General features: G+C 46.6%; 1 protein-coding gene across 1 annotated transcript in view; it reads right to left on the bottom strand.

Annotated features, from left to right (window-relative positions):
• Positions 1-24,233, bottom strand: part of tmem131 (transmembrane protein 131) — a 165,084-nt gene extending 140,851 nt beyond the window's left edge. The window contains exon 1 of the mRNA XM_065009980.1: positions 24,030-24,233. Within this exon, the coding sequence (XP_064866052.1) occupies positions 24,030-24,153 (124 nt within the window). The 5' untranslated portion in view covers positions 24,154-24,233. The remainder of the gene's footprint in view (positions 1-24,029) is intronic.
• Between the last annotated feature and the right edge of the window lie 2,413 nt (positions 24,234-26,646).

Below are 26,646 nucleotides of genomic sequence, written 5' to 3'. Positions count from 1 at the left end.
GGTGTTCATGTCATCATTCAGCATGGTGTTCATGGTATCATTCAGCATGGTTTTCATGTCATCATTCAGCATGGTGTTCATGTCATCATTCAGCATGGTGTTCATGTTATCATTCAGCATGGTGTTCATGTTATCATTCAGCATGGTTTTCATGTCATCATTCAGCATGGTGTTCATGTCATCATTCAGCATGGTGTTCATGGTATCATTCAGCATGGTGTTCATGTCATCATTCAGCATGGTGTTCATGGTATCATTCAGCATGGTGTTCATGTCATCATTCAGCATGGTGTTCATGTCATCATTCAGCATGGTTTTCATGTTATCATTCAGCATGGTGTTCATGTCATCATTCAGCATGGTTTTCATGTTATCATTCAGCATGGTGTTCATGTCATCATTCAGCATGGTTTTCATGTCATCATTCAGCATGGTGTTCATGTCATCATTCAGCATGGTGTTCATGTTATCGTTCAGCATGGTGTTCATGTTATCATTCAGCATGGTTTTCATGTTATCATATAAACTCAGCAACAAAAAAAGGAAAGTCCCTTTTTCAGGACCCTGTCTTTCAAAGATAATTCATAAAAATCCAAATAACTTCACAGATCTTCATTGTAAAGGGTTTAAACACTGTTTCCCTGCTTGTTAAATGAACCATAAACAATTAATGAACATGCACCTGTGGAACGGTCGTTAAGACACTAACAGCTTACAGACGGTAGGCAATTAAGGTCACAGTAATGAAAACGTAGGACACTAAAGAAGCCTTTCTACTGACTCTGAAAAACCAAACGTTTTGACCTAAGACAGAGTTTTTACTAGGATTAAACATCTGGAATTATGAAAACTGAGTTTAAATGTATTTGGCTAAGGTGTAAACTTCCCACTTCAACTGTATATCCACGTGGGTGATTGAAAGGTGAACGGAGGTCGGTGGTGGTAATTCATCTTATTATGAAAGTTAGATGCCAATCGCCATATAAAGTCCAAAGAAGAAAAAGAAGCCTGGAAGGAGGAGAGATGACTAGAAATGAGTCGGTTGACCGTTTTATGTGTGGATTGATTGTCGGAGTAGATGACCTTGTGCATTTCAGGTAAAATAAAAATCCAATGTTTATATCCCAGGACAAATGTGCTAGCAACAGCAAGACAATGAACTCACTCTCAGACCTAAGCCCAGACTCAGACCTCAGCCCAGCCTCAGACCTCAGCCCAGCCTCAGACCTCAGACCAGCCTCAGACCTCAGTCCAGCCTCAGACCTCAGTCCAGCCTCAGACCTCAGCTCAGACCTCAGACCTCAGCTCAGACCTCAGCCCAGCCTCAGACCTCAGCCCAGCCTCAGAACTCAGCCCAGCCTCAGAACTCACCCCCAGAACTCACCCCAGCCTCAGACCTCAGTCCAGCCTCAGAACTCAGACCAGCCTCAGAACTCAGACCAGCCTCAGAACTCAGACCAGCCTCAGACCAGCCTCAGACCTCAGCCCAGCCTCAGACCTAAGCCCAGACAATAGTTTGCATTATCCAAATCAAGAACAGAAACAGCGCAGCATTCATAGTGACGTAAGAGACCTCTCAGAAGGAACAACAACAATCGTCAGGTCTGTCTCTGGGAAGAAACATCTACAGGCAAAGACATTACGTTCTGTTCTAGTGTACAGACAGCAGAGGAACAACCCAGGCTACCGAGCCCAGAGATCTCTGACAGGGCTATGACAGCCTACTCATTACAGTAATACTGAGGAGTTAAAAAAAAAAGAAGCTATTCCTATTTAATGACAAGTCAATGACAAATTCAACAATGAGGAAATTAATTGTCACACCACTCATTACATGAAACCAGTTAGGACCGAGATGCTCTGCCCTCTGCAGCTGCTTCTCTAACTCAACATGACTCACTGCTGTTGTTATCCTGACAGGCTGATGACACACACAGTGTCGAGGGCAAGGAACACGCCCCTTAACCAGTGGCGTGATACACCTGTGTGCATCACACCATACAGTGAATCACACCCATACACCTAAACAAGTCTACAACGCATCTTAAATCAAGGACTAACTGGTATTCAGTAGATACATGACTTTCTCTCTTCCCATCAGAGGCATCACAATATTTTTGTTTGTTTTTTTTCACCTATGCAACACTACTAGCCACCTACCAATGGCAGGAAGTTAGCTTTAGCCCAGATAGGTTCTCAATCTCACATCCTCATAACAAGCTACGAAGATGCCGTTTCAGGCTATCAATGAGCACATGCACACAATAATGTGATTATTGTGGATAGTCAGGTTAGAATATATATTTATATATTTTTTTTTACGTTTACATGCTTTGCAAGAAGAATGATTTCCCTAATAATCCTGTTTCCATGGACACATCTAAATATCAGGTTGATGGGACTTTCTGTTTATAAATGCATTAAAACAATAAAACATTGTACTGTACCAGTCAGCGACCGTGTTATTTTTTTTGCAAAGACTTTTTTGGATATACATCGTTTTTTAATGTAAAAACGATGTATATGATGCATTCTTTCAGCTTTTCCAAACTAACTTCACTCGCGCATAAAAACAAGGACATTTCAGGTGACCCCAAACTTTTTAAAGGTAGTGTATATATTCTTATTCCATTCCTTTACTTTGTTTTGTGTGTATTAGGTAGTTGTTGTGGAATTGTTAGATTACATGTTTGATATTGCTGCACTGTTGGAACTAGAAGCACAAGCATTTCGCTACACTCACATTAACATCTGCTAATCATGTCTATCTGACCAATAGCATTTTATTTGATTTGATATGAGGGAGGGAATTATTTACATTTACATTTAAGTCATTTAGCAGACGCTCTTATCCAGAGCGACTTACAAATTGGTGCGTTCACCTTATGACATCCAGTGGAACATGTCTCCTCCAGTAAGGTGTTTGTCCCCCTTGTGTGCTGAAGGTGTCAGGTTCTTGTCCAGTTCTGGCATTTAGGTTGCCACAGACTAGTACATGTCCCTGGGCCTTGAAATGATTGAGATCTCCCTCCAGGAGGGAGAAGCTGTCTTCATTCAACAATGGGGATTCTACTGGGGTACCCAGCGCTGTCAAATGCACAGATCAAATACACCGCTGGAGCGCCGATTAAGCGGCGAAATACTTCTCAGAAAAGTGTTTCAAATCAGCTTACTTCATTCTTACTTCGATTATGATTATCACAATGATTAAGATAAGCAGAGTAAGGTGTTTACATGACTAATGCCATAATCGACCATAAATGCCATAAATCAGTTTAATATCGAATTACGCTTATATATACACACACACCAAAGTATGTGGACACCCCTTCGAATGAGTGGATTTGGCTATTTCAGCCACACCATGGAATCTCCATAGACAAACATTGGCAGTAGAATGACCCGTACTGAAGAGCTCAGTGACTTTCAACGTGGCACCGCCATAGGATGCCACCTTTCCAACAAGTCAGTTCGTCAAATTTGTTCTCTGCTAGAACTCAGCCGGTCAACTATAAGTGCTGTTATTGTGAAGTGGAAACGTCTAGGAGCAACAACGGCTCAGCCTCGAAGTGGTAGGCCACACAAGTTCAAATCAAATCAAATTTATTTATATAGCCCTTCTTACATCAGCTGATATCTCAAAGTGCTGTACAGGAACCCAGCCTAAAACCCCCAAACAGCAAAGCAATGCAGGTGTAGAAGCACAAAAAAGAACAGCAGAATGCTGAAACCCATCAAAAAAAATTATCTGTCCTCAGTTGCAACACTCACTACCGCGTTCCAAACTGCCTCTGGAAGCAACGTCAACATAAGAACTGTTCGTCTGGAGCTTCATGAAATGAGTTTCCATGGCAGAGCAGCCGCACGCAAGCCTAAGATCACCATGCACAATGCCAAGCGTCGGCTGGAGTGGTGTGAAGCTCGCCGCCATTGGACCCTGGAGCAGTTAGAAACACGTTCTCTGGAGTGATGAATCACAGATCACCATCTAGCTTGTCTAACAATCTTAGCTGGTTGGTCGACTTTAGAAAAGCAAGCAATAACTAAATAAGACTCACATTCCTTTCAATCTTTTATCCAGATTTGAGGAGAGATGCATATTTAGTTTCTTGAAGAAAAAAAAATAACAGAAACGCCAGACAGGAAGGAGACAAGAGGTATGCTTAGATATGCAGAAAAATATCTTGGTTCTAGATTACAGGAAAAAGCTGCTTCAGCTGTGGGGAAAATGGCCATGCCCCCCTCTAGACATTTACATTTACATTTACATTTAAGTTATTTAGCAGACGCTCTTATCCAGAGCGACTTACAAATTGGTGCTTTCACCTTATGACATCCAGTGGAACAGCCACTTTACAATAGTGCATCTAAGTCTTTTAAGGGGGGGGGGTGAGAAGGATTACTTTATCCTATCCTAGGTATTCCTTAAAGAGGTGGGGTTTCAGGTGTCTCCGGAAGGTGGTGATTGACTCCGCTCTCCTGGCGTCGTGAGGGAGTTTGTTCCACCATTGGGGGCCAGAGCAGCGAACAGTTTTGACTGGGCTGAGCGGGAACTGTACTTCCTCAGTGGTAGGGTGGCGAGCAGGCCAGAGGTGGATGAACGCAGTGCCCTTGTTTGGGTGTAGGGCCTGATCAGAGCCTGGAGGTACTGAGGTGCCGTTCCCCTCACAGCTCCGTAGGCAAGCACCATGGTCTTGTAGCGGATGCGAGCTTCAACTGGAAGCCAGTGGAGAGAGCGGAGGAGCGGGGTGACGTGAGAGAACTTGGGAAGGTTGAACACCAGACGGGCTGCGGCGTTCTGGATGAGTTGTAGGGGTTTAATGGCACAGGCAGGGAGCCCAGCCAACAGCGAGTTGCAGTAATCCAGACGGGAGATGACAAGTGCCTGGATTAGGACCTGCGCCGCTTCCTGTGTGAGGCAGGGTCGTACTCTGCGGATGTTGTAGAGCATGAACCTACAGGAACGGGCCACCGCCTTGATGTTAGTTGAGAACGACAGGGTGTTGTCCAGGATCACGCCAAGGTTCTTAGCGCTCTGGGAGGAGGACACGATGGAGTTGTCAACCGTGATGGCGAGATCATGGAACGGGCAGTCCTTCCCGGGAGGAAGAGCAGCTCCGTCTTGCCGAGGTTCAGCTTGAGGTCGTGATCCGTCATCCACACTGATATGTCTGCCAGACATGCAGAGATGCGATTCGCCACCTGGTCATCAGAGGGGGGAAAGGAGAAGATTAATTGTGTGTCGTCTGCATAGCAATGATAGGAGAGACCATGTGAGGTTATGACAGAGCCAAGTGACTTGGTGTATAGCGAGAATAGGAGAGGGCCTAGAACAGAGCCCTGGGGGACACCAGTGGTGAGAGCGCGTGGTGAGGAGACAGATTCTCGCCACGCCACCTGGTAGGAGCGACCTGTCAGGTAGGACGCAATCCAAGCATGGGCCGCGCCGGAGATGCCCAACTCGGAGAGGGTGGAGAGGAGGATCTGATGGTTCACAGTATCGAAGGCAGCCGATAGGTCTAGAAGGATGAGAGCAGAGGAGAGAGAGTTAGCTTTAGCAGTGCGGAGTGCCTCCGTGATACAGAGAAGAGCAGTCTCAGTTGAATGACTAGTCTTGAAACCTGACTGATTTGGATCAAGAAGGTCATTCTGAGAGAGATAGCGGGAGAGCTGGCCAAGGACGGCACGTTCAAGAGTTTTGGAGAGAAAAGAAAGAAGGGATACTGGTCTGTAGTTGTTGACATCGGAGGGATCGAGTGTAGGTTTTTTCAGAAGGGGTGCAACTCTCGCTCTCTTGAAGACGGGAGGGACGTAGCCAGCGGTCAGGGATGAGTTGATGAGCGAGGTGAGGTAAGGGAGAAGGTCACCGGAAATGGTCTGGAGAAGAGAGGAGGGGATAGGGTCAAGCGGGCAGGTTGTTGGGCGGCCGGCCGTCACAAGACGCGAGATGTCATCTGGAGAGAGAGGGGAGAAAGAGGTCAGAGCACAGGGTAGGGCAGTGTGAGCAGAACCAGCGGTGTCGTTTGACTTAGCAAACGAGGATCGGATGTCGTCAACCTTCTTTTCAAAATGGTTGACGAAGTCATCTGCAGAGAGGGAGGAGGGGGGAGGGGGAGGAGGATTCAGGAGGGAGGAGAAGGTGGCAAAGAGCTTCCTAGGGTTAGAGGCAGATGCTTGGAATTTAGAGTGGTAGAAAGTGGCTTTAGCAGCAGACACAGAGGAGGAAAATGTAGAGAGGAGGGAGTTAAAGGATGCCAGGTCCGCAGGGAGGCGAGTTTTCCTCCATTTCCGCTCGGCTGCCCGGAGCCCTGTTCTGTGAGCTCGCAATGAGTCGTCGAGCCACGGAGCGGGAGGGGAGGACCGAGCCGGCCTGGAGGATAGGGGACATAGAGAGTCAAAGGATGCAGAAAGGGAGGAGAGGAGGGTTGAGGAGGCAGAATCAGGAGATAGGTTGGAGAAGGTTTGAGCAGAGGGAAGAGATGATAGGATGGAAGAGGAGAGAGTAGCGGGGGAGAGAGAGCGAAGGTTGGGACGGCGCGATACCATCCGAGTAGGGGCAGTGTGGGAAGTGTTGGATGAGAGCGAGAGGGAAAAGGATACAAGGTAGTGGTCGGAGACTTGGAGGGGAGTTGCAATGAGGTTAGTGGAAGAACAGCATCTAGTAAAGATGAGGTCGAGCGTATTGCCTGCCTTGTGAGTAGGGGGAAGGTGAGAGGGTGAGGTCAAAAGAGGAGAGGAGTGGAAAGAAGGAGGCAGAGAGGAATGAGTCAAAGGTAGACATGGGGAGGTTAAAGTCGCCCAGAACTGTGAGAGGTGAGCCGTCCTCAGGAAAGGAGCTTATCAAGGCATCAAGCTCATTGATGAACTCTCCGAGGGAACCTGGAGGGCGATAAATGATAAGGATGTTAAGCTTGAAAGGGCTGGTAACTGTGACAGCATGGAATTCAAAGGAGGCGATAGACAGATGGGTAAGGGGAGAAAGAGAGAATGACCACTTGGGAGAGATGAGGATCCCGGTGCCACCACCCCGCTGACCAGAAGCTCTCGGGGTGTGCGAGAACACGTGGGCGGACGAAGAGAGAGCAGTAGGAGTAGCGGTGTTGTCTGTGGTGATCCATGTTTCCGTCAGTGCCAAGAAGTCGAGGGACTGGAGGGAGGCATAGGCTGAGATGAACTCTGCCTTGTTGGCCGCAGATCGGCAGTTCCAGAGGCTACCGGAGACCTGGAACTCCACGTGGGTCGTGCGCGCTGGGACCACCAGATTAGGGTGGCCGCGGCCACGCGGTGTGGAGCGTTTGTATGGTCTGTGCAGAGAGGAGAGAACAGGGATAGACAGACACATAGTTGACAGGCTAGAGAAGAGGCTACGCTAATGCAAAGGAGATTGGAATGACAAGTGGACTACACGTCTCAAATGTTCAGAAAGTTAAGCTTACGTAGCAAGAATCTAATTGACTAAAATGATTAAAATGATACAGTACTGCTGAGGTAGGCTAGCTGGCAGTGGCTGCGTTGTTGACTTTGTAGGCTAGCTGGCAGTGGCTGCGTTGTTGACACTACACTAATCAAGTCGTTCCGTTGAGTGTAAAGTTTCTACAATGCTGCTATTCGGGGCTAGCTGGCTAGCTAGCAGTGTTGATTACGTTACGTTGCGTTAAAAGAACGACAATAGCTGGCTAGCTAACCTAGAAAATCGCTCTAGACTACACAATTATCTTTGAAACAAAGACGGCTATGTAGCTAGCTATGTAGCTAGCTACGATCAAACAAATCACACCGTTGGGACTGTAATGAAATGAAATGAAAATGTGATACTACCTGTGGAGCGAAGCGGAATGCGACCGGAATGCGAAAGTTCTATTCAGTAGACGTTGGCTAGCTGTTGGCTAGCTAGGAGTGACTCCTACGTTAAGGACGACAAATAGCTGGCTAGCTAACCTCGGTAAATTAAGATAATCACTCTAAGACTACACACTCTAAACTACACAATTATCTTGGATACGAAGACAGCAAAGACAACTATGTAGCTAGCTAACACTACACTAATCAAGTCGTTCAGTTGAGTGTGATAGTTACTACAGTGCTACGGTAGACGGTGAACGTTTGCTAGCTGGCTAGCTGCTGGGCAGATAGGAGGACGACGAAATACGATAATTACGCAATTATCACTCTAAGACTACACACTCTAAACTACACAATTATCTTGGATACGAAGACAGCAAAGACAACCACCCCTCACAGCTCACCCCTCACAGCTCACCCCTCACAGACCACCCCTCACAGACCACCCCTCACAGCTCACCCCTCACAGCTCACCCCTCACAGCTCACCCCTCACAGCTCACCCCTCACAGACCACCCCTCACAGCTCACAGCTCACCCCTCACAGCTCACCCCTCACAGACCACCCCTCACAGCTCACCCCTCACAGCTCACCCCTCACAGACCACCCCTCACAGACCACCCCTCACAGCTCACAGCTCACCCATCACAACTCACCCCTCACAGACCACCCCTCACAGACCAACCCTCACAGACCAACCCTCACAGCTCACAGCTCACCCCTCACAGACCACCCCTCACAGACCACCCCTCACAGCTCACCCCTCACAGACCACCCCTCACAGACCACCCCTCACAGACCACCCTCACAGCTCACCCCTCACAGCTCACCCCTCACAGCTCACCCCTCACAGCTCACAGCTCACCCCTCACAGCTCACCCCTCACAGCTCACCCCTCACAGATCACCCCTCACAGCTCACCCCTCACAGCTCACAGCTCACCCCTCACAGCTCACCCCTCACAGACCACCCCTCACAGCTCACCCCTCACAGACCACCCCTCACAGCTCACCCCTCACAGCTCACCCCTCACAGACCACCCCTCACAGACCACCCCTCACAGCTCACAGCTCACCCATCACAGCTCACCCCTCACAGACCACCCCTCACAGACCACCCCTCACAGACCACCCCTCACAGCTCACAGCTCACAGCTCACCCCTCACAGACCACCCCTCACAGCTCACCCTCACAGCTCACCCCTCACAGACCACCCCTCACAGACCACCCCTCACAGACCACCCCTCACAGCTCACCCCTCACAGCTCACCCCTCACAGCTCACAGCTCACCCCTCACAGCTCACCCTCACAGCTCACCCCTCACAGACCACCCCTCACAGCTCACCCCTCACAGCTCACCCCTCACAGCTCACAGCTCACCCCTCACAGCTCACCCCTCACAGACCACCCCTCACAGCTCACCCCTCACAGCTCACCCCTCACAGACCACCCCTCACAGCTCACTTTGTGCCTCCTCAGATTTGTTAGGGTGCATGTCGTCGCTGCTTTCCATGATGTCATGGTTATGGTTCTTAACGAATGCTGATTGGCACAAACATAAAGGTATTGTCCTCTGATGACAACCCGAACCTGTATTCAACTATCTTCTATGCCTCATCTGAACAATCTGACTTTTAAAATCCCCCAACCAAACTAGCTAGATGAAGATGATATATTTATTTTTTTCCTGACAGTTTTGATGCCAAGGGACCCGGGGCCGGATCTTTTACACAGAAACATCAGTAGAATCCAAACGGTTAAAGCTACAAACTATTAAAAGCCGAGACTCACAATGTTTTTCTCGTTGACCCTCACAAAAGCTATACCAGAGTCCTTAGGAGTTCTCCTGCCCACGAGAACCATTTTCTCCAAGATCCACGATTCGTACAGGGTTTAAGTTTAACGTTCTAATTCAATTGTTAAATGCTTTATTGACAAAAAACACTGTCGTAAATGTCATTAATGTAAGGAAAGGAGGGTAGTGTTTAATGTCACACGATCTGTGTTTTTGATTCAACTCATTATATTGAATGTAGGCTACATATTCTGTGTGTGTGTGTTTAAAATAGCCTTGGCTGAGAAGGTAGGCTGAGAAGGTAGGCTGAGAAGGTAGGCTGAGAAGGTAGGCTGAGAAGGTAGGCTGAGAAGGTAGGCTTACCGGAAGTGGTGCAGGACTAGTGGAGGGTCAACGCAAGTAAATGCCATTTACCCACCTTTTTCAGAAAAATGCATTGAAAGTATAGGGGAGCGTACAGGAAGTTTACCAACCTATTTCAGAAAAATGCATTGAAAGTATAGGGGAGCGTACAGGAAGTTTACCCACCTTTTTCAGAAAAATGCATTGAAAGTATAGGGGAGCGTACAGGAAGTTTACCCACCTTTTTCAGAAAAATCCATTGAAAGTATAGGGGAGCGTACAGGAAGTTTACCAACCTATTTCAGAAAAATGCATTGAAAGTATAGGGGAGCGTACAGGAAGTTTACCCACCTTTTTCAGAAAAATGCATTGAAAGTATAAGGGAGCGTACAGGAAGTTTACCCACCTTTTTCAGAAAAATCCATTGAAAGTATAGGGGAGCGTACAGGAAGTTTACCCACCTTTTTCAGAAAAATGCATTGAAAGTATAGGGGAGCGTACAGGAAGTTTACCCACCTTTTTCAGAAAAATGCATTGAAAGTATAGGGGAGCGTACAGGAAGTTTACTACCCACCTTTTTCAGAAAAATGCATTGAAAGTATAGGGGAGCGTACAGGAAGTTTACCCACCTATTTCAGATAAATGCATTGAAAGTATAGGGGAGCGTACAGGAAGTTTACCCACCTTTTTCAGAAAAATGCATTGAAAGTATAGGGGAGCGTACAGGAAGTTTACCAACCTATTTCAGTGTTTTTACTGCTACACACGGGCTAACGGTTGGCCTGTTTTAATAATACACACTGTTGCCTAGTCTAGGTAGGTAACCAACTACTGTAGGCAACCAGCTACTGTAGGTAACCAACTACTGTAGGCAACCAGCTACTGTAGGTAACCAACTACTGTAGGCAACCAGCTACTGTAGGTAACCAACTACTGTAGGCAACCAACTACTGTAGGTAAACAGCTACTGTAGGCAACCAACTACTGTTTTAATAATACACACTGTTGCCTAGTCTAGGTAGGTAACCAGCTACTGTAGGTAACCAGCTACTGTAGGTAACCAGCTACTGTAGGTAAACAGCTACTGTAGGCAACCAGCTACTGTAGGTAACCAACTACTGTAGGTAACCAGCTACTGTAGGTAAACAGCTACTGTAGGTAACCAACTACTGTAGGTAAACAGCTACTGTAGGTAACCAGCTACTGTAGGCAACCAGCTACTGTAGGCAACCAGCAACCCATAAAGCAGCTACTGTAGGTAACCAACTACTGTAGGTAACCAACTACTGTAGGTAAACAGCTACTGTAGGTAACCAACTACTGTAGGTAACCAACTACTGTAGGTAACCAGCTACTGTAGGCAACCAGCTACTGTAGGCAACCAGCTACTGTAGGCAACCAGCTACTGTAGGTAACCAACTACTGTAGGTAACCAACGACTGTAGGCAACCAACTACTGTAGGTAACCAGCTACTGTAGGCAACCAGCTACTGTAGGCAACCAGCTACTGTAGGTAACCAGCTGCTGTAGGTAACCAGCTACCCATAAAGTAGCTACTGTAGGTAACCAGCTACTGTAGGCAACCAGCTACTGTAGGCAACCAGCTACTGTAGGCAACCAGCTACTGTAGGTAACCAACTACTGTAGGTAACCAACGACTGTAGGCAACCAACTACTGTAGGTAACCAACTACTGTAGGTAACCAGCTACTGTAGGCAACCAGCTACTGTAGGCAACCAGCTACTGTAGGTAACCAGCTACTGTAGGTAACCAACGACTGTAGGTAACCAACGACTGTAGGCAACCAACTACTGTAGGTAACCAGCTACTGTAGGCAACCAGCTACTGTAGGCAACCAGCTACTGTAGGTAACCAGCTGCTGTAGGTAACCAGCTACCCATAAAGTAGCTACTGTAGGTAACCAGCTACTGTAGGTAACCAGCTACTGTAGGTAACCAACTACTGTAGGCAACCAACTACTGTAGGCAACCAGCTACTGTAGGTAACCAGCTACTGTAGGTAACCAGCTACCCATAAAGCAGCTACTGTAGGTAACAAGCTACTGTAGGCAACCAGCTACTGTAGGCAACAAGCTACTGTAGGTAACCAACTGCTGTAGGTAACCAGCTACCCATAAAGCAGCTACTGTAGGTAACCAACTACTGTAGGTAACCAACTAGTGTAGGCAACCAGCTACTGTAGGTAACCAACTACTGTAGGTAACCAGCTACTGTAGGTAACCAACTGCTGTAGGTAACCAGCTACTGTAGGCAACCAGCTACTGTAGGCAACCAACTACTGTAGGTAACCAGCAACGCATAAAGCAGCTACTGTATGTAACAAGCTACTGTAGGCAACCAGCTACTGTAGGTAACCAGCAACCCATAAAGCAGCTACTGTATGTAACAAGCTACTGTAGGAAACCAGCTACTGTAGGTAACCAGCTACTGTAGGTAACCAACTGCTGTAGGTAACCAGCTACTGTAGGTAACCAGCTACCCATAAAGCAGCTGCTGTAGGTAACTAGCTACTGTAGGTAACCAACTACTGTAGGCAACCAGCTACTGTAGGTAACAAACTACTGTAGGCAACCAGCTACTGTAGGTAACCAACTACTGTAGGCAACCAGCTACTGTAGGTAACCAACTACTGTAGGTAACCAGCTACTGTAGGTAACCAACTACTGTAGGCAACCAACTACTGTAGGCAACCAACTACTGTAGGTAACCAGCTACTGTAGGTAACCAACTACTGTAGGTAACCAGCTATTGTAGGTAACCAACTACTGTAGGCAACCAACTACTGTAGGCAACCAGCTACTGTAGGTAACCAGCTACCCATAAAGCAGCTATTGTAGGTAACCAGCTACTGTAGGTAACCAACTACTGTAGGCAACCAGCTACTGTAGGTAACCAACTACTGTAGGCAACCAGCTACTGTAGGTAACCAACTACTGTAGGCAACCAACTACTGTAGGCAACCAGCTACTGTAGGCAACCAGCTACTGTAGGTAACCAGCTACTGTAGGTAACCAACTACTGTAGGCAACCAGCTACTGTAGGTAACCAACTACTGTAGGCAACCAGCTACTGTAGGTAACCAGCTACTGTAGGTAACCAGCTACTGTAGGTAACCAACTACTGTAGGCAACCAACTACTGTAGGCAACCAGCTACTGTAGGCAACCAGCTACTGTAGGTAACCAACTACTGTAGGCAACCAACTACTGTAGGCAACCAGATACTGTAGGTAACCAGCTACTGTAGGTAACCAACTACTGTAGGTAACCAACTACTGTAGGTAACCAACTAGTGTAGGCAACCAGCTACTGTAGGCAACCAGCTACTGTAGGTAACCAGCTACTGTAGGTAACCAACTACTGTAGGTAACCAACTACTGTAGGCAACCAGCTACTGTAGGTAACCAGCTACTGTAGGTAACGAGCTACTGTAGGCAACCAACTACTGTATGTAACCAACTACTGTAGGTAACCAACTACTGTAGGCAACCAGCTACTGTAGGCAACCAGCTACTGTAGGTAACCAACTGCTGTAGGTAACCAGCTACTGTAGGCAACCAGCTACTGTAGGCAACCAACTACTGTAGGTAACCAGCAACCCATAAAGCAGCTACTGTATGTAACAAGCTACTGTAGGCAACCAGCTACTGTAGGCAACCAGCTACTGTAGGTAACCAGCTACCCATAAAGCAGCTACTGTGGGTAACCAGCTACTGTAGGTAACCAACTACTGTAGGCAACCAGCTACTGTAGGTAACCAACTACTGTAGGTAACCAGCTACTGTAGGTAACCAACTACTGTAGGTAACCAACTACTGTAGGCAACCAGCTACTGTAGGTAACCAACTACTGTAGGCAACCAACTACTGTAGGCAACCAGCTACTGTAGGTAACCAACTACTGTAGGTAACCAACTACTGTATGTAACCAACTACTGTAGGCAACCAGCTACTGTAGGTAACCAGCTACTGTAGGTAACCAGCTACTGTAGGTAACCAGCTACCCATAAAGCAGCTACTGTAGGTAACCAGCTACTGTAGGTAACCAACTACTGTAGGCAACCAGCTACTGTAGGTAACCAACTACTGTAGGTAACCAGCTACTATCAGTAACCAGCTACTGTAGGTAAACAGCAACCCATAAAGCAGCTACTGTATGTAACCAACAATTGTAGGTAACCAGCAACCCATAAAGCAGCTACTGTATGTAACCAACTACTGTAGGTAACCAACTACTGTAGGTAACCAGCAACCCATAAAGCAGCTACTGTATGTAACCAACTACTGTAGGTAACCAACTAGTGTAGGTAACCAGCTACTGTAGGTAACCAGCTACTGTAGGTAACCAGCAACCCATAAAGCAGCTACTGTATGTAACAAGCTACTGTAGGAAACCAGCTACTGTAGGTAACCAGCTACTGTAGGTAAAAAACTGCTGTAGGTAACCAGCTACTGTAGGTAACCAGCTACTGTAGGTAACCAGCTACCCATAAAGCAGCTACTGTAGGTAACCAGCTACTGTAGGTAACCAACTACTGTAGGCAACCAACTACTGTAGGCAACCAGCTACTGTAGGTAACCAACTACTGTAGGTAACCAGCTACTGTAGGTAACCAACTACTGTAGGTAACCAACTACTGTAGGCAACCAGCTACTGTGGGTAACCAGCTACTGTAGGTAACCAGCTACCCATAAAGCAGCTACTGTAGGCAACCAGCTACTGTAGGTAACCAACTACTGTAGGTAACCAGCTACTATCGGTAACCAGCTACTGTAGGTAAACAGCAACCCATAAAGCAGCTACTGTATGTAACCAACAATTGTAGGTAACCAGCAACCCATAAAGCAGCTACTGTATGTAACCAACTACTGTAGGTAACCAGCTACTGTAGGTAACCAGCTACTGTAGGTAAACAGCAACCCATAAAGCAGCTACTGTATGTAACCAACTACTGTAGGTAACCAACTACTGTAGGTAAACAGCTACTGTAGGTAACCAGCAACCCATAAAGCAGCTACTGTATGTAACCAACTACTGTAGGCAACCAGCTACTGTAGGTAACCAGCTACTGTAGGTAACCAGCTACTGTAGGCAACCAGCTACTGTAGGTAACCAGCTACTGTAGGTAACCAGCTACTGTAGGTAACCAGCTACTCTAGGTAACCAGCTACTGTAAGTAACCAACTACTGTAGGTAACCAGCTACTGTAGGTAACCAGCTACTGTAGGTAAACAGCAACCCATAAAGCAGCTACTGTATGTAACCAACTACTGTATGTAACCAGCTACCCATAAAGCAGCTACTGTAGGTAACAAGCTACTATAGGCAACCAGCTACTGTAGGCAACCAGCTACTGTAGGTAACCAACTGCTGTAGGTAACCAGCAACCCATAAAGCAGCTACTGTATGTAACCAACTACTGTAGGTAACCAGCTACTGTAGGTAACCAGCTACTATCGGTAACCAGCTACTGTAGGTAAACAGCAACCCATAAAGCAGCTACTGTATGTAACCAACAATTGTAGGTAACCAGCAACCCATAAAGCAGCTATTGTATGTAACCAACTACTGTAGGTAACCAGCTACTGCAGGTAACCAGCTACTGTAGGTAAACAGCAACCCATAAAGCAGCTACTGTATGTAACCAACTACTGTAGGTAACCAACTACTGTAGGTAAACAGCTACTGTAGGTAACCAGCAACCCATAAAGCAGCTACTGTATGTAACCAACTACTGTAGGCAACCAGCTACTGTAGGTAACCAACTACTGTAGGTAACCAGCTACTGTAGGCAACCAGCTACTGTAGGTAACCAGCTACTGTAGGTAACCAGCTACTGTAGGTAACCAACTACTGTAGGTAACCAGCTACTGTAGGCAACCAGCTACTGTAGGCAACCAGCTACTGTAGGCAACCAGCTACTGTAGGTAACCAACGACTGTAGGTAACCAACGACTGTAGGCAACCAACTACTGTAGGTAACCAGCTACTGTAGGCAACCAGCTACTGTAGGCAACCAGCTACTGTAGGTAACCAGCTGCTGTAGGTAACCAGCTACCCATAAAGTAGCTACTGTAGGTAACCAGCTACTGTAGGTAACCAGCTACTGTAGGTAACCAACTACTGTAGGCAACCAACTACTGTAGGCAACCAGCTACTGTAGGTAACCAGCTACTGTAGGTAACCAGCTACCCATAAAGCAGCTACTGTAGGTAACAAGCTACTGTAGGCAACCAGCTACTGTAGGCAACAAGCTACTGTAGGTAACCAACTGCTGTAGGTAACCAGCTACCCATAAAGCAGCTACTGTATGTAACCAACTACTGTAGGTAACCAACTAGTGTAGGCAACCAGCTACTGTAGGTAACCAACTACTGTAGGTAACCAGCTACTGTAGGTAACCAACTGCTGTAGGTAACCAGCTACTGTAGGCAACCAGCTACTGTAGGCAACCAACTACTGTAGGTAACCAGCAACGCATAAAGCAGCTACTGTATGTAACAAGCTACTGTAGGCAACCAGCTACTGTAGGTAACCAGCAACCCATAAAGCAGCTACTGTATGTAACAAGCTACTGTAGGAAACCAGCTACTGTAGGTAACCAGCTACTGTAGGTAACCAACTGCTGTAGGTAACCAGCTACTGTAGGTAACCAGCTACCCATAAAGCAGCTGCTGTAGGTAACTAGCTACTGTAGGTAACCAACTACTGTAGGCAACCAACTACTGTAGGTAACAAACTACTGTAGGCAACCAACTACTGTAGGTAACCAACTACTGGGCAACCAGCTACTAGGTAACCAACTACTGTAGGTAACCAGCTACTGTAGGTAACCAACTGTAGGCAACCAACTACTGTAGGTAACCAGCTACTGTAGGTAACCAACTACTGTAACCAACTACTGTAGGCAACCAACTACTGTAGGCAACCAGCTACTGTAGGTAACCAGCTACCCATAAAGCAGCTATTGTAGGTAACCAGCTACTGTAGGCAACCAGCTACTGTAGGCAACCAGCTACTGTAGGTAACCAACTACTGTAGGCAACCAGCTACTGTAGGTAACCAGCTACTGTAGGTAACCAGCTACTGTAGGTAACCAACTACTGTAGGCAACCAACTACTGTAGGCAACCAGCTACTGTAGGCAACCAGCTACTGTAGGTAACCAGCTACTGTAGGTAACCAACTACTGTAGGCAACCAGCTACTGTAGGTAACCAACTACTGTAGGCAACCAGCTACTGTAGGTAACCAGCTACTGTAGGTAACCAGCTACTGTAGGTAACCAACTACTGTAGGCAACCAACTACTGTAGGCAACCAGCTACTGTAGGCAACCAGCTACTGTAGGTAACCAGCTACTGTAGGTAACCAACTACTGTAGGCAACCAACTACTGTAGGCAACCAGATACTGTAGGTAACCAGCTACTGTAGGTAACCAACTACTGTAGGTAACCAACTACTGTAGGTAACCAACTAGTGTAGGCAACCAGCTACTGTAGGCAACCAGCTACTGTAGGTAACCAGCTACTGTAGGTAACCAACTACTGTAGGTAACCAACTACTGTAGGCAACCAGCTACTGTAGGTAACCAGCTACTGTAGGTAACGAGCTACTGTAGGCAACCAACTACTGTATGTAACCAACTACTGTAGGTAACCAACTACTGTAGGCAACCAGCTACTGTAGGCAACCAGCTACTGTAGGTAACCAACTGCTGTAGGTAACCAGCTACTGTAGGCAACCAGCTACTGTAGGCAACCAACTACTGTAGGTAACCAGCAACCCATAAAGCAGCTACTGTATGTAACAAGCTACTGTAGGCAACCAACTACTGTAGGCAACCAGCTACTGTAGGTAACCAGCTACCCATAAAGCAGCTACTGTGGGTAACCAGCTACTGTAGGTAACCAACTACTGTAGGCAACCAGCTACTGTAGGTAACCAACTACTGTAGGTAACCAGCTACTGTAGGTAACCAACTACTGTAGGTAACCAACTACTGTAGGCAACCAACTACTGTAGGCAACCAGCTACTGTAGGTAACCAACTACTGTAGGCAACCAACTACTGTAGGCAACCAGCTACTGTAGGTAACCAACTACTGTAGGTAACCAACTACTGTATGTAACCAACTACTGTAGGCAACCAGCTACTGTAGGTAACCAGCTACTGTAGGTAACCAGCTACTGTAGGTAACCAGCTACTGTAGGTAACCAGCTACCCATAAAGCAGCTACTGTAGGTAACCAGCTACTGTAGGTAACCAACTACTGTAGGCAACCAGCTACTGTAGGTAACCAACTACTGTAGGTAACCAGCTACTATCAGTAACCAGCTACTGTAGGTAAACAGCAACCCATAAAGCAGCTACTGTATGTAACCAACAATTGTAGGTAACCAGCAACCCATAAAGCAGCTACTGTATGTAACCAACTACTGTAGGTAACCAACTACTGTAGGTAACCAGCAACCCATAAAGCAGCTACTGTATGTAACCAACTACTGTAGGTAACCAACTAGTGTAGGTAACCAGCTACTGTAGGTAACCAGCTACTGTAGGTAACCAGCAACCCATAAAGCAGCTACTGTATGTAACAAGCTACTGTAGGAAACCAGCTACTGTAGGTAACCAGCTACTGTAGGTAAAAAACTGCTGTAGGTAACCAGCTACTGTAGGTAACCAGCTACTGTAGGTAACCAGCTACCCATAAAGCAGCTACTGTAGGTAACCAGCTACTGTAGGTAACCAACTACTGTAGGCAACCAACTACTGTAGGCAACCAGCTACTGTAGGTAACCAACTACTGTAGGTAACCAACTACTGTAGGTAACCAACTACTGTAGGCAACCAGCTACTGTGGGTAACCAGCTACTGTAGGTAACCAGCTACTGTAGGTAACCAGCTACCCATAAAGCAGCTACTGTAGGCAACCAGCTACTGTAGGTAACCAACTACTGTAGGTAACCAGCTACTATCGGTAACCAGCTACTGTAGGTAAACAGCAACCCATAAAGCAGCTACTGTATGTAACCAACAATTGTAGGTAACCAGCAACCCATAAAGCAGCTACTGTATGTAACCAACTACTGTAGGTAACCAGCTACTGTAGGTAACCAGCTACTGTAGGTAAACAGCAACCCATAAAGCAGCTACTGTATGTAACCAACTACTGTAGGTAACCAACTACTGTAGGTAAACAGCTACTGTAGGTAACCAGCAACCCATAAAGCAGCTACTGTATGTAACCAACTACTGTAGGCAACCAGCTACTGTAGGTAACCAGCTACTGTAGGCAACCAGCTACTGTAGGTAACCAGCTACTGTAGGCAACCAGCTACTGTAGGTAACCAGCTACTGTAGGTAACCAGCTACTGTAGGTAACCAACTACTGTAGGTAACCAGCTACTGTAGGTAACCAGCTACTCTAGGTAACCAGCTACTGTAAGTAACCAACTACTGTAGGTAACCAGCTACTGTAGGTAACCAGCTACTGTAGGTAAACAGCAACCCATAAAGCAGCTACTGTATGTAACCAACTACTGTATGTAACCAGCTACCCATAAAGCAGCTACTGTAGGTAACAAGCTACTATAGGCAACCAGCTACTGTAGGCAACCAGCTACTGTAGGTAACCAACTGCTGTAGGTAACCAGCAACCCATAAAGCAGCTACTGTATGTAACCAACTACTGTAGGTAACCAGCTACTGTAGGTAACCAGCTACTATCGGTAACCAGCTACTGTAGGTAAACAGCAACCCATAAAGCAGCTACTGTATGTAACCAACAATTGTAGGTAACCAGCAACCCATAAAGCAGCTATTGTATGTAACCAACTACTGTAGGTAACCAGCTACTGCAGGTAACCAGCTACTGTAGGTAAACAGCAACCCATAAAGCAGCTACTGTATGTAACCAACTACTGTAGGTAACCAACTACTGTAGGTAAACAGCTACTGTAGGTAACCAGCAACCCATAAAGCAGCTACTGTATGTAACCAACTACTGTAGGCAACCAGCTACTGTAGGTAACCAACTACTGTAGGTAACCAGCTACTGTAGGCAACCAGCTACTGTAGGTAACCAGCTACTGTAGGTAACCAGCTACTGTAGGTAACCAACTACTGTAGGTAACCAGCTACTGTAGGTAACCAGCTACTGTAGGTAACCAGCTACTCTAGGTAACCAGCTACTGTAAGTAACCAACTACTGTAGGTAACCAGCTACTGTAGGTAACCAGCTACTGTAGGTAAACAGCAACCCATAAAGCAGCTACTGTATGTAACCAACTACTGTATGTAACCAGCTACCCATAAAGCAGCTACTGTAGGTAACAAGCTACTATAGGCAACCAGCTACTGTAGGCAACCAGCTACTGTAGGTAACCAACTGCTGTAGGTAACCAGCAACCCATAAAGCAGCTACTGTATGTAACCAACTACTGTAGGTAACCAGCTACTGTAGGTAACCAGCAACCCATAAAGCAGCTACTGTAGGTAACCAGCTACTGTAGGCAACCAGCTACTGTAGGCAACCAGCTACTGTAGGTAACCAGCTACTGTAGGCAACCAGCTACTGTAGGTAACCAACTACTGTAGATAACCAGCTACTGTATGTAACCAACTACTGTAGGTAACCAACTAGTGTAGGTAACCAACTACTGTAGGCAACCAACTACTGTAGGCAACCAGCTACTGTAGGTAACCAACTACTGTAGGTAACCAGCTACTGTAGGCAACCAGCTACTGTAGGTAACCAACTACTGTAGGTAACCAGCTACTGTAGGTAACCAACTAGTGTAGGTAACCAACTAGTGTAGGTAACCAGCTTCTGTAGGTAACCAGCTACTGTAGGTAACCAGCAACCCATAAAGCAGCTACTGTAGGTAACCAGCTACTCTAGGTACCCAGTTACTGTAGGTAACCAACTACTGTAGGTAACCAGCTACTGTAGGCAACCAGCTACTGTAGGTAACCAGCTACTGTAGGTAACCAACTACTGTAGGTAACCAGCTACTGTAGGTAACCAGCTACTCTAGGTAACCAGCTACTGTAAGTAACCAACTACTGTAGGTAACCAACTACTGTAGGTAACCAGCTACTGTAGGTAAACAGCAACCCATAAAGCAGCTACTGTATGTAACCAACTACTGTATGTAACCAGCTACCCATAAAGCAGCTACTGTAGGTAACAAGCTACTGTAGGCAACCAGCTACTGTAGGCAACCAGCTACTGTAGGTAACCAACTGCTGTAGGTAACCAACTGCTGTAGGTAACCAGCAACCCATAAAGCAGCTACTGTATGTAACCAACTACTGTAGGTAACCAACTACTGTAGGTAAACAGCTACTGTAGGTAACCAGCAACCCATAAAGCAGCTACTGTATGTAACCAACTACTGTAGGTAACCAACTACTGTAGGTACCCAGCTACTGCAGGTAACCAGCTACTGCAGGTAACCAACTACTGTAGGTAACCAGCTACTGCAGGTAACCAGCTACTGTAGGCAACCAACTACTTTAGGTAACCAACTACTGTAGGCAACCAGCTACTGTATGCAACCAACTACTGTAGGTAACCAACTAGTGTAGGTAACCAGCTACTGTAGGTAACCAGCAACCCATAAAGCAGCTACTGTATGTAACCAACTACTGTAGGTAACCAGCTACTGCAGGTAACCAACTACTGCAGGTAACCAGCTACTGCAGGTAACCAGCTACTGTAGGCAACCAACTACTTTAGGTAACCAACTACTGTAGGCAACCAGCTACTGTATGTAACCAACTACTGTAGGTAACCAGCTAGTGTAGGTAACCAGCTACTGTAGGTAACCAGCTACTGTAGGTAACCAGCTACTGTAGGTAAACAGCAACCCATAAAGCAGCTACTGTATGTAACCAGCTACTGTAGGTAACCAACTACTGTAGATAACCAGCTACTGTAGGTAACCAACTACTGTATGTAACCAACTACTGTAGGTAACCAACTAGTGTAGGCAACCAACTACTGTAGGTAACCAACTACTGTAGGCAACCAGCTACTGTAGGTAACCAACTACTGTAGGTAACCAGCTACTGTAGGTAACCAACTAGTGTAGGTAACCAGCTACTGTAGGTAACCAGCTACTGCAGGTAACCAGCTACTGTAGGCAACCAACTACTTTAGGTAACCAACTACTGTAGGCAACCAGCTACTGTAGGTAACCAACTACTGTAGGTAACCAACTAGTGTAGGTAACCAGCTACTGTAGGTAACCAGCTACTGTAGGTAACCAGCTACTGTAGGTAAACAGCAACCCATAAAGCAGCTACTGTATGTAACCAGCTACTGCAGGTAACCAGCTACTGTAGGCAACCAGCTACTGTAGGTAACCAACTACTGTAGATAACCAGCTACTGTAGGTAACCAACTACTGTATGTAACCAACTACTGTAGGTAACCAACTAGTGTAGGCAACCAACTACTGTAGGTAACCAACTACTGTAGGCAACCAGCTACTGTAGGTAACCAACTACTGTAGGTAACCAGCTACTGTAGGCAACCAGCTACTGTAGGTAACCAACTACTGTAGGTAACCAGCTACTGTAGGTAACCAACTAGTGTAGGTAACCAGCTACTGTAGGTAACCAGCTACTGTAGGTAACCAGCAACCCATAAAGCAGCTACTGTAGGTAACCAGCTACTCTAGGTACCCAGTTACTGTAGGTAACCAACTACTGTAGGTAACCAGCTACTGTAGGCAACCAGCTACTGTAGGTAACCAGCTACTGTAGGTAACCAACTACTGTAGGTAACCAGCTACTGTAGGTAACCAACTACTGTAGGTAACCAGCTACTGTAGGTAACCAGCTACTCTAGGTAACCAGCTACTGCAGGTAACCAGCTACTGTAGGTAACCAACTACTGTAGGTAACCAACTACTGTAGGTAACCAGCTACTGTAGGTAAACAGCAACCCATAAAGCAGCTACTGTATGTAACCAACTACTGTATGTAACCAGCTACCCATAAAGCAGCTACTGTAGGTAACAAGCTACTGTAGGCAACCAGCTACTGTAGGCAACCAGCTACTGTAGGTAACCAACTGCTGTAGGTAACCAGCAACCCATAAAGCAGCTACTGTATGTAACCAACTACTGTAGGTAACCAACTACTGTAGGTAAACAGCTACTGTAGGTAACCAGCAACCCATAAAGCAGCTACTGTATGTAACCAACTACTGTAGGTAACCAACTACTGTAGGTACCCAGCTACTGCAGGTAACCAGCTACTGCAGGTAACCAAATACTGTAGGTAACCAGCTACTGCAGGTAACCAGCTACTGTAGGCAACCAACTACTTTAGGTAACCAACTACTGTAGGCAACCAGCTACTGTATGCAACCAACTACTGTAGGTAACCAACTAGTGTAGGTAACCAGCTACTGTAGGTAACCAGCAACCCATAAAGCAGCTACTGTATGTAACCAACTACTGTAGGTAACCAGCTACTGCAGGTAACCAACTACTGCAGGTAACCAGCTACTGCAGGTAACCAGCTACTGTAGGCAACCAACTACTTTAGGTAACCAACTACTGTAGGCAACCAGCTACTGTATGTAACCAACTACTGTAGGTAACCAACTAGTGTAGGTAACCAGCTACTGTAGGTAACCAGCTACTGTAGGTAACCAGCTACTGTAGGTAAACTGCAACCCATAAAGCAGCTACTGTATGTAACCAGCTACTGCAGGTAACCAGCTACTGCAGGTAACCAGCTACTGTAGGTAACCAGCTACTGCAGGCAACCAACTACTTTAGGTAACCAACTACTGTAGGCAACCAGCTACTGTAGGTAACCAGCTACTGTAGGTAACCAGCAACCCATAAAGCAATAAACCACCAGAGACGGTGTAAATAAAAAATAAATTACCTAACCAAAGAAGTTATCTAGCGACACAGAGGTAAGTAGTGACACCCTTGCTAGCAGCCAAGCGAGAGTAAAATCTATAAGATGTTTGTTCACGCCAGGAATAAAAAATAATGTTTGTTCACCTTGTTTGTTCGCTTGCGCCGTGTGTATAAAAGTAATAAATAAAACCCGCAGCAATCCTACGCATGACAATTTAGTTTTTGTTGATGAGTGAAGAAAACTCTGTGCTCTTTCCCGGCTCGCCATGCTGCTGTGTGTCTCGGTATCCGTGTGAAGGGGCAACTGCTTGCATGCACATATAAACACTGCTACAGGAGACAGAAAGATCTCTCTACTAGCTAGTGAACTCGAGAAAGCCCCTGCTGGAAGTCTGTCAGACAGCAGTGCAGTGCATATAATAATTATTGTAATTTCTTTAAACTCCTGTAGCGCTTTTCATAATATAAAGTGCTTCATAAGCAACGAACGAACAAACAAACAAAATATAGCTGCGAGAAGCAATGAACGGGGTTCACAGGAGGACAAAAAGTACACAAGATCAGTTGGATAACAAAGCAAGTACTCTATCATGTGGGAACTTATTCCTTTATGTTCAATCATGTGTCTAAATACAACATCTGGAGTGAATCTGAAGTATGGTTCATGAGAAAATATGATTTTGAGCGTAAGTGTTACATATGCAAATCATTTGTTTGAATAGTTTCCTTGTTTTTTTTAGATATCAATACCAATACCAAGTTAATCTTAGGCACGTCCATGATAGCGATGTCAAGTTTCAAGTTGAAAGGCCACTGTGGAGTGAATTTACAGTGGTTTAAATACAATATATGTAAAATCTGATTTTTGATTTGTCAATAACTTAGCCATCTTTTGACCAATCCCTCAGTTTTTCTCAAACTAAGTTAAGACATGTACCATGGGCCGACATTCCATTGGTGTCATTTGGACTTATGTTTCATGAGAAGAAGATTTGAAGTATTTTTTAGCATATTAGCATATGTGCTAATATGTATCTACTGGTATAGTGTGGCCATCTTTGAATGCATCAACTTTATTTTCTCAAAGTCTTTAGGGACTATTGTGATGAGTCCAAAAAACTAATTTGGAGTGAATCAAGGTGGTGCAGCCTGCCCCTGGACGTCCTCCTGCAGGCTTGGGAAAAGCCTCCGATCTCTCAGCCGTTCCCGTGGACTCCCACGACTTGCGGGAGGTTTTCAGCAAGGCCCACGCCACATCTCTTCCTCCGCATCGACCCTACGACTGCGCCATTGACCTCCTCCCGGATACTACACAGCCTCGGGGGCGGCTTTATTCCTTGTCTGTTCCAGAGACCAAGACCATGGATGGGTACATTGAGACCTATGGCTGCAGGGTTTATTCCTCCTTCGTCCTGTCTGGCAGCTATACTCGTCTGGAGCATCGAGATCCTGGTCCGCAAAGCGCAGTGTTCCCAGTCGTTTAACCGGGCCCGGCTAACCAGTTGTTTGTCCCAGATTCTGCTCGGTCCCCAGTCCTGGAATGGGCTTATTCCTCTAATCTTATCTGCCATCACGACTCCTGATGGATCATGGTTTTCCTCTGACAACGGTTTTGGTGGCCCACCATACTTCCTGACGCCTCCACATTTGTAGCTGGCTGCATTGTGTGTGCGCTGAATAAGACTCTGCGGCAAGCTGCGGCAGGTCTCCTTCAACCACTCCCTTTTCCTCACCACCCCTGGTCCCATATATCACTGGACTTTGTCACTGGTCTCCCTCCGTCCAATGGCAACAGCACCATCCTTACGGTAGTGGATAGGTTTTCCAAAGCCGCCCATTTCATTCGCCTTCCAAAGTTACCCCTTAGTCAAGGAGATGGCTCAGCTCATGGTCTTCCGGATCCATGGACTTTCAGTCAACATGGTCTCCGATTGTGATCCTCAGTTCTCATCCCGGTTCTGAAAGACGTTCTGCACCCTCAGTTGGTCATTGGCCAGCCTGTCCACCGGGGTTTCATCCCCAATCTAACGGCCATTCAGAGCATGCCAATCAGAACCTGGAGACGACTCTTTGTTGCCTCGTATCTGCCAACCCAATCACCTGGAGCCAGCAACTCATGTGGGTTGGGTATGCCTGCAGCACCCTTCCCTGCTCGGCCACTGGTCTCTCGCCCTTTGAGTCTTCCTTGGGTTACCAGCCTCACTCTTCCCCGAGCAAGAGGAAGAAATCAGCATACCCTCGGCCCAGATGTTCGTCCGCCGCTGTCGGCGTACCTGGTAGAGAGCCAGGTCCGCTCTTTTTAAGACCATCTCCAGGTATCGTCTCAGGCAGAGGATATGGCTCTCCACTCGGGATCTGCCCCCTGGGGGGAGTTCCGTAAACGTTCCCTCCGCTTTATTGGCTCTTTCCCCATCTCTAAAGTCCTTAGCCCCACTGTTGTTCGCCGTCTGTTGCCCCGCGCCCTTTGTATACATCCCACTTTCCATGTGTCTACGATTAAACCTCTGTCTCACAACCCTTTGTCCTGACCCTGAGCCTACTGCTGGGCGCAGTGCACGCTGACCAGGCCGCTAGGTGTACGGTGTTTCCTCCGACACATTGGTGCGGCTGGCATCCGGGTTGGATGGGCATTGTGTCAAGAAGCAGTGCAGCTTGATTGGGTTGTGTTTCGGAGGACACATGGCTCTCGATCTTCGCCTCTACGGAGTCCGTACGGGAGTTGCAGCGATGAGACAAGACTGTAACTACTAACAATATTGGA

The sequence above is a fragment of the Oncorhynchus nerka genome, linkage group LG25 (genome assembly GCF_034236695.1).
Source record: "Oncorhynchus nerka isolate Pitt River linkage group LG25, Oner_Uvic_2.0, whole genome shotgun sequence".
Taxonomy (NCBI): domain Eukaryota; kingdom Metazoa; phylum Chordata; class Actinopteri; order Salmoniformes; family Salmonidae; genus Oncorhynchus; species Oncorhynchus nerka.
This window is presented reverse-complemented; position numbering and strand designations above follow the sequence as displayed.